General features: G+C 39.9%; 1 protein-coding gene across 1 annotated transcript in view; it reads left to right on the top strand.

Annotated features, from left to right (window-relative positions):
• Positions 1 to 1,434: 1,434 nt before the first annotated feature.
• The window catches only part of tw (Protein O-mannosyl-transferase 2), a 38,254-nt gene continuing 30,850 nt past the window's right edge, over positions 1,435 to 8,838 (top strand). The window contains exons 1-2 of the mRNA XM_080275669.1: positions 1,435 to 1,551; positions 8,512 to 8,613. Of these exons, the coding sequence (XP_080131795.1) occupies positions 1,463 to 1,551; positions 8,512 to 8,613 (191 nt within the window). The 5' untranslated portion in view covers positions 1,435 to 1,462. The remainder of the gene's footprint in view (positions 1,552 to 8,511; positions 8,614 to 8,838) is intronic.

Genomic DNA, 8,838 nt, shown 5'->3' with positions numbered 1-8,838 from the left:
TGGCCTGCTGTACTATCTTTGTTATGATTGGTCCAGGTGTATTGGTTTCGTATTTAATGTAGCGAACGTACAAGTTTTAATAATTGATGTACAAGGTAACAAAATTCTGCCATCCAAGTCCCAGTGCGATAATACCTAAGGGATACTGATTAACTGTACACACTGTTTCACGCGAGCAGTAATAATTATGTGAGTGAAGACACATCAGTTTATGTTCAGTATTTCAAGGAGACGTGCAGGAAAATTAATATATTTCTTCCAGTCTTGATATGAATGGGCCTGTTGCCATTATTATGTGCAGTCTCTAACAGTCATTTTTCTCAATAGTCAGTCAGTCTAGTCAAAGGATACTTCCTAAACCGATGAGCCGTTTTCCTCGGATGACAAATAAGCTTTATGACGTCGGAAACCAAAAACGGTGAACGTTCAGCATGTCTGAAAATATGTTAAAAAAAAAAAAAAAAAAGTGAGACCTGGCTGGAATGTTAAGCCACACGGGAGAAATCGTTCCCAGGGGAAACACGAAGACGAGAGAGAGAGAGAGAGAGAGAGAGAGAGAGAGAGAGAGAGAGAGTGAGAACTATTGAAAATTATTTGCATGGATAAAACAAATTGTTACATTCGAATGACTTTGAAGAAAGGATGCTATAGTGTGCTGTCTACCGGGACATTTACACTATAGCGTGCGGTTTGGATAGGATAGGATCAGGGCCGTTTCTTGCTATAGGCGAAGTATGCGGTTGCCTAGGGCCCCCGTTGCCACTAGGGGGCCCCCCAAGCTGCCAATATTAGCTTTTTAAGAAATTAAAATATGTGTAAAATGACTCGAGGTTGTGGTGCTTGGCTATTTCTTGGCTCTCTTGGCTTTTGTTTGGAATCCTCCCACCATAGTTTCACAAGATAGGGGCCCCCAAACAGCATTCTGCCTAGGGCCCCCAAAAGGCTAGAAACAACCCTGGATAGGATACATTAGGTTAGGATTACAGGTTAGGATAGTATCTGTCTGGCCTGTTCTCTAGTACTATTTTTCTCTCCTATACAAGTGATATATCTTATAATTGCTTTATGTTTTATAGTATATACTACACTAAATGTATACTCTATTACTACATCTCTGTTTATGAAAGGGGTGTGTGCCAACCACTACTTCTTTGCACAATGTCGGTGACTACTAACCTGTGCGGTGATTATTGTACATCAACTTTTTGCTGTCAGCTCGTGTATTAAAACTTGTATAAAAAGTAAATTATTGCTGCTTTTGTAGGGTACCTTTATGTTTTCGAGGCAAATAGAATGTAATGTTAGGCTTATTGTTATTTTATGTAAAAGGTAAAATTTTTCAGTCAAGAACTTTTCCTCGGGCTCGGCTGAGTCGGTTCGGGAATCGAGGGGGAGAGTGAGAGTCAGGACTCAGTATCAGCCGAGACTTGGAGGTGTTTTGACGTCAGCCTGGGCCTCCATAATGACACAAGATTCCACTAAGAAAGCAAAGTCTGCCTCAAAATTATCACATGGCGGCCTTAATATGGACAAAGTGTTTATGAAATACAGGTAATTATTGGCTGTTTTTATGTACTTGAGCTTCTGTTGTGATTGTTCCTTTCCTCCAGCTGCCCACCTGAACATCGGTGAAATCGAAGGCTTGACCCCAAAACTTTGGTGCAACTTTCGTATTTCATCCAGAACGAGAGAGAAAGTTGGATGTAACTGATATAATGAAGGGTAATGTTGAAATAATGCTGAGAGCAAGGAAGCATGGACTGGTGTGACGCTGGTGCTTGGGAAACCCTGCTTGAGCAAGAAGGTCATACCTCACCTGGCTTACCTGACAGTCCCGGGGGACGGGTTGTGGGAGTGGTGGTGGGGAAGGGGAGGGTAATTCCTTTCTCTTTCCGTACCCCTATACCTTGTTGATGGTATCGAGTGTCTGGGATGGCAGGCAGCCTGGTCTTAAGGACTTGTGTTGGTCTTGGTAATTTATAAATTTGCTTAAATTGCAAATGGTCCCCCTGTTTTATTAGTATGCAGCAAACACTACCTCCTGTTTAATGGGTATGCAGCAAACACTGTTGGTGACTAACAGTTATATGTATTTTGATTTGGAGGGAGGAGTTAATTTCTCAAATTTGGTTCACACTGGACTCCATTTTATTAATACTTTCCTTCATTGCAAAAGGTTGAAAAAGAGACTAGCCTACAAGTTGTGCTATGTCAGTATTATGAAAGAATGCTACAGGTGTTCTGTAGACACTGTATATGAATGAAATCAATTGCCTTTACGTTTTATGTTTGGAACAGGTAAAAATTAAAAAGCTGCATTTACTTAGGTTTCATGTTGACAAAATCACGCATAAAACCAGTTCTAAAAATAATGGTAGTATTGATTGACTGTACCTAGGTGGGACTGATAGCAGTGGGGATCCAAGCTATAGTGCTGTATACAGCCTAGATTGCTTTCCCCTCTGTGCCTGGTTGGGGGCAGGGAGGTTCAGTGGTAGAGTGTCTGACTTGGGGGGTCGTGAGTTCAAGCCACGTCCAGTAGCTGCCATGCTGGGAGGGGTAGCGCCCTAGCAACTGTATGATTTAATAAGGTCTAGCTCGGGGAACATTTCCCATTCTTATAATGAAATTAATTGATAAATATGAAGCGATACATAGTGAATGTGAAATAATTAAGGTGTGCATTATTATACAGGTATGAACAAGGTGATTGGGAGGAGGGATATGGCCGATCTGCCGTGTTTGTGTGAAAGAAGTATGGCTCCCATAGCCTTACTTAAACTCATAATCATACTGTATCATTTATAAAGGTTCCAGCATTTTTGCATGTGTCAGCCTTGGTCACCTAATGGTGCGGTTCTCCAAGCCACTCGATCTCTGGCAATCTTCCTATTCAGTTCCTTATTCCTGAGGTTGCCCTATGTCCACATCCTAGGTCTTTCAGTCTGCCTCCCGCAGCGTTACTCTCGGCGTTCACACTTCTCATTTTCTGCACCCAGTTGTTGTCCTTCTAGGAGTCGAAATTTCCTCATAGCCATTGTTGTTGATAACCATGGTCATGTAACCACGTGTGCTATATGCTGTATTGTGAGTTGGGAAGGTACAATAGATTTGTATATCAGATTATTATTATTTTTATTAATTTTATTATTATTATAATTTTTTTGAGGCTTTGTGCAAAATGGCACAAGTGACTTCCCTACAAAATGCTGATAAGAAACCACAAAATGTGCTGTAATTCACTACTGGAACAAGGTACCCTCCTGCAGTGCAATGCCCTAAAGTGGTGGCTGAATTGGTAGAGAGGTGGTCTGCAGTGCTAATGGACCCAGGTTCAAATCCTGGCTGGGACAGGGAACAGTTTAAGGATTTGAATTTCATAAAAAGCAGACTCCTGATCTACCAAAATGCCACTGACATGTTGTAAAGATGCTTTTGCTAATACCAATACGACAGTCCTGTATGAAACAGCCCTAATGTGTATTCAATATGGATGGTTTGTGTTAGCACCGAAATGGTGACATGTGGAGGGTGTGGTATAGCGAATGACTTCTGGGCCTTGGGAACGGGCTGTGAAGCCTATGCCCAGAGTCAGACACATTTAAAAAAAAAAAAAAAAAAAACTCTAGGATTAGAGCTGCAGTATGAAGCTCATAGTAACAGAAGGACCATACATTATTTTACATGTATTTTTTTCCATGTATCTAAACACTTGCACCATACACAGAAAGAATTTAGAAATTCATATATTATTTGAGAATGTTTTCTGCTAAATACATGAATAAAAAGAAAAATGCAACACTTTCTATTTTATGTTTACTTATTTTCATTCTTCTGAGTTGGTCAAAGGGCCAAACAAAACCAACTCAATTGCCGGATTCGGTCCATGGGCCACCAGTTGAATAGCCCTGCCCTGAGACACAATTAAACTGCAGTGGAACAAATCACTCAAGAGGAGGCAGTTTTCAAACAAGATGTGTAATTCTGGGATTTCTGGGAATCAATCTTTGCTTCCCCCCCCCCTCACAAAATTAACTCGAGTTCTGTATCACCATCCTAACCATAATTCCTACTAAACATTGACTGGGTGGGATCCAGTATCAAAGATGAGAAAGGACAACAACTGAAGAAGTATCAACATTGTATCTAATGAAGTGTGTTCTTCAGGAAAGGGGGATATTGCCATGTTCGTCATCCTTTTGTAGTAATGCTGGACATTATTTTTATTGTTCTTTACAGAATATCATGCCCATCTGCTTTCTGATGACCCCATATTAATGTACAGTAACATTGGTCTATTGCCAGTTGTGAGTGTTGGTGGAAGATTTGGCATTGCAACCTAGCACCCAGAAAGGGTGTAATGGGCTGTTTATAATCCACTTTGAGTGTATCAGGATATACAGCATACCCACATTTACACTGAGATTGTATTTGAAAATATTCATTGTAAAACTGTTTATTTTATATCTGGTCGTTTATAACGGGTTCAGTGGGGACATATTTTTGGCCAAGGATCACTCACCCAATGAAGTCTAAAAACAGTTTTCCAAATTGCCTAAACTTTATACAATGTTTTATTTGCCCCTGTGTAGAGTACAGCTCTTAAGTGTGGGGAGGCTTACCACATATAGCTCTTCTGAACAAGGTGGAATCAGAGGCTTTTCATCTCATTAACTCAGATTCTCTTCTTACATGTCTCATCACCACACTGTTGTATCTATATCTCTTTTCTGTTGCTACTTCAATGGTCAATGCTCCTCTGAACTCTCTGCGTGCTCCACCATTACAGCAGGCATGTAGCACCCATATAGCAGCAAACTCTCGTCCCTTTTCTGTTCATCACTTTAATGCAGGAGTTAAATGTTACTCCCAGTCCTTCATGTATGCAGCAGGTCAGCTTTGGAACTGTATTCCTCTGTTTGTACTTCCTGTTGCCTATGACCTCCAGTCTTTATTACGCAGTGTGTCCAGGCATTTTGAAATGAACAGATCTTGAATTTACTGTAGCTCCATTATCTTGTTTATATTTTTTCTTGGATGGAACAATTGTTCTGGCTTCTAACCTTTAGTTCCTTCTTCCTTGCATTTGAAAAAAAAATATGTACTATATATATATATATATATATATATATATATATATATTTCACTTCACTGTTCTTCACTTGCTGCTTACCACAAAAAAACTGTATATCTATCTATAGCCCGATGCCCTAATCCCGCAATGGGTGGCCACAGACAAAACACCTCCAAGTCGCTCTGTCACCCACCATTTGTACTATCCTCCCCCCAACTCACTCCCCCTACCCTCTTATACCTCTCAACTCCATCCCTCCACCTCATCCTCGGTCTTCCCCTCCCTCTCCCTCCCTTCATCTCACCTACATACATCTTCTTAGTAAGTCTTTCATTCTCCATTCTCTCCACATGTCCAACAACCTCAGTGTGTTTCTCCTAATCTTCTCAGCCACATTCACATCCACCCCACAACGTTCCTTCTTCATTTGTCAACCTGTCCCTCCATGTTACTCCACATGCTCCTCTCAAGTAACTCATTTCTACTGCTCTCACTCTTGACTTGTTCCCCTCTTGCAAGGTCCATGCCTCGCTTCCATACATCATGGTAGGGATCACAATAGTGCCTTCAGTGACTTCTTAACTTCCATAATCACCTCCCTATTTCTCATCACTGTTTTCAGTGAACCAACAACCTTCCTTCCCTGCTGTACCCTTTCAAGCACTTCATCCCCCAAAGTTCCATCCTTACTCATCACACTACCCAAGTACTTGAATGCACTCACATTTAATTAATTAAAATTCAAAACAATTTTCCAACTCACCTAAGCTAGTAGTGTAGCTATTTCACTTCTCTGCCCTCACATTCTGCTTGAACTCTGACACCACACTATTGTTCCATTGCCGACATTAACACACCAAGTAGTGACAAGTCCAAAGGCCATCGTGAAACAAACAAGTACCGGTAACTAAACTTGCATGTCAGTGATCATATGAGCGAGAATAGTCATTGTACATCAACTGATGGGACTTACAGGATCGTAATAATCATACAAGTGAAAATGCCATCGTATATTGAAAATAGCTCCTGATTTTTTCGTCATTGTATAAGCAGTACTTCCCATGCTGGTTCATCACAAAACGAGGGTCTGTTGTACAGTTGTAAACGGCACTGTACATGTAGATACTATAGTGTGCTCTATTTTATCTAGTGGAAAATATTCCTGCATTAGTTATTCTTCATATACTCCAAGACTACCAACTTGCAGGAGGATCAAATGATTGGATCTCAGATCACACTCAGTAAGTACAGTACAATGAGCTTGTCTATAATGCACTTTCCCATCATGCTGATTGCCTTTAATACAATAGATTAGTTTGTAAAAGTTACTAGTTACATCCACTGCAGTAGAGAATTTGGCTCAAATATGGCCTTTCCAGCCACAGTATGGCTGTCTCCTACAGTGGGGGCTAGACAACTTCATAGGCTCACTGGTGTGGGTGATTGTTTGCTATGATTGTGTGATCTGGGTGATGGTGTGGGTTTCATCTGCACTTTGGGTTAATTGTGTTTTTCATTGGTATATTTAAGTCTATTTTTAGGTGATTTAGGTCAGGCTTTGGGTTTCATTAGGGTGTCTTTGGAGTGGGTGTCAACCGTAAGCGATTTTTGCAAAGGTTTTGTGTCTCCCATAACATGGATTTCCATAACACTTTTCTTGAGGTTTACCATTTAGCTGTGGTATAGGCAAACCTATTTTACCTCATATCCATATACACCTGTTGCAGTAAACAAAGAAGAATACTGTAGTTACAGTAGCAAGCACCAGAGTGTGACTATAGTAGCTAGTCTAGTTTTCACTTACATTGAACACCTTAAAATATCACACTTTTTTCTGTTAGATTGCTGAAAAAATGCTTTAAGTAACCAGTGTTTATTTGTTCATATGTGAGATTTATATGTTTATTCAACATCATTTTTTCATTATAGATGTTTTTGTTGTTATTTATAGTTACATTTGCCCTTTTTTTATCAGGCTAGAAATGTTCTATCTGCCCAGAATTTCATTTACTTTTCACATTGACACATACCAACATTTTGTAGGAACAGCATGCATGCATTAGTTGTGTTTCCTTGTTGAAATCTGAATCTTACAAGCCTTCAAGGCAGGGGGAGACAGGTAGTCACTGAGAAAGTTATGTACTGGGTGGAAGGTCAGAAGAGGGAATGAGGGAGGGGGGGAGGTAGTGGAGTAAATAGCTCTCCCTCCCTCCCACACCCTCTTATCACTGCAACAGGTTGCTCAGGGTCCCTTCCGGGTTTTACACATGCATAAAAAGTTTTCGGCCAATGGACATTATTTATATTTGTTAAAGGCTAAAGTTAGGTGACTATTCAGCTTGGGAAAGTTGCTTCCAGGTTATAAGGGTTCATTATTTGTTGATGGTTTTCCTATTTGTGTTTTTATATGCCTTGTGGAGCCTTCCTGCCCTGTAGAAATGTTGGACAGTATTGAGAAATGGGTTAGGATATTAATAATTCGGGGATTCCTGCTTTAGTGCATTAAGCTGGAACACATCTGGAGTAGCTGCTGAATAATGAAGAAGTTATCCAGTACAGTAATGTCATCCCGTAACAGGATGACCTCTCACACTTGGTTGTGGTGTTTCTGTTTAGCAGTAACAGTGTATGATTCCTTTATATTCAGAGGAGGTCTTGACAGTACATTATAGTAGCTACTCCCTTCTAATTATGCTGAGTTTATCAAAGCATCATCATCAGTCACCATGTTTCCCTCCAGGGAACCCTGTGATGGGATGGCCATGACAGAACCACCTCCAAGATATCTTGTTCTCACACAGTTCCCTTAGTCTCACATTCCTATCAGTCAGCATGAATATATAAAAAAAATAAATAAAGTTCCCTTGTGCCTTCCTGTTGCACTGTACAGCGCATCAGAAATGAGACACATTTCTACAACCATCAGTACAGTACAAGAAAGTTTAAATAATATTTTAGAGTACATCTCTTTGACTTCTAAGTGTTCAATCCACCCCAGTCTTTGTAAACTTATATTGCCCTTTTGTATACATGGTCACAGTGTGCAGTACTGTACTGCTGAGTTATACCAAGCTGCGACGGGGAAGTTTGTTAGCTTTGGTCAGCGTATTGTATATTGATGTGGTTTATCAGGCTGTTTAGTAGTTTGATTATTACTAGTAGTTTGGGATAAGTTAGCAGGGCTGAGAGCATTAGATATTCAAGCTTGTTACTGATAATTTTGTTGGATTGTGGTAATTTTTTATTTATTTATTTTTTTATCAGGACATTTTTGGGTACAGGTATTTACTTTTTTTTTTTTTTTTTTTTTTTTTTTTCCCCCTCATGAGTATTATTGGTCATTTCTGCTTAAATGCTAACTATGTACCAGACTTTGTTATTATTGAAATTTATTTGATGTACCACACTTGTATGGAAACTTTTGGTTTTCCCTGCAGGCGAAGTGAGTCAGGAAGCTTATGGTGGGGTGTGTTTGCGGTGGTGTGTTTGCTCACTGCTGTTACACGATTCTACAATGTTGGGGAGCCTCAGCATGTTGTGTAAGTATCTGTTTTTGCTGTTACAGACTGTAATAGAAAAATGTCTCAGTTGTACATGTGTGGTAATACAGTAGTAATAAAAATAAGTACCAGGTACTGGGAGCTATCATATGGTTCAACACTGGTGTAAGTTCAGTATTACAGTACCATGCTGTATATCAGCTGTAGTATAGCAAAAATATCCAGGATCATCAATAGAAAGATTCTTATAAAGCTGTTGAGTGA

Source organism: Coenobita brevimanus, chromosome 62 (genome assembly GCF_032717465.1).
Source record: "Coenobita brevimanus isolate Jiangsu-jjx chromosome 62, ASM3271746v2, whole genome shotgun sequence".
NCBI lineage: Eukaryota > Metazoa > Arthropoda > Malacostraca > Decapoda > Coenobitidae > Coenobita > Coenobita brevimanus.
The sequence above is the reverse complement of the archived record's forward strand: the minus strand, read 5'-3'. Positions and strand labels throughout refer to the sequence as shown.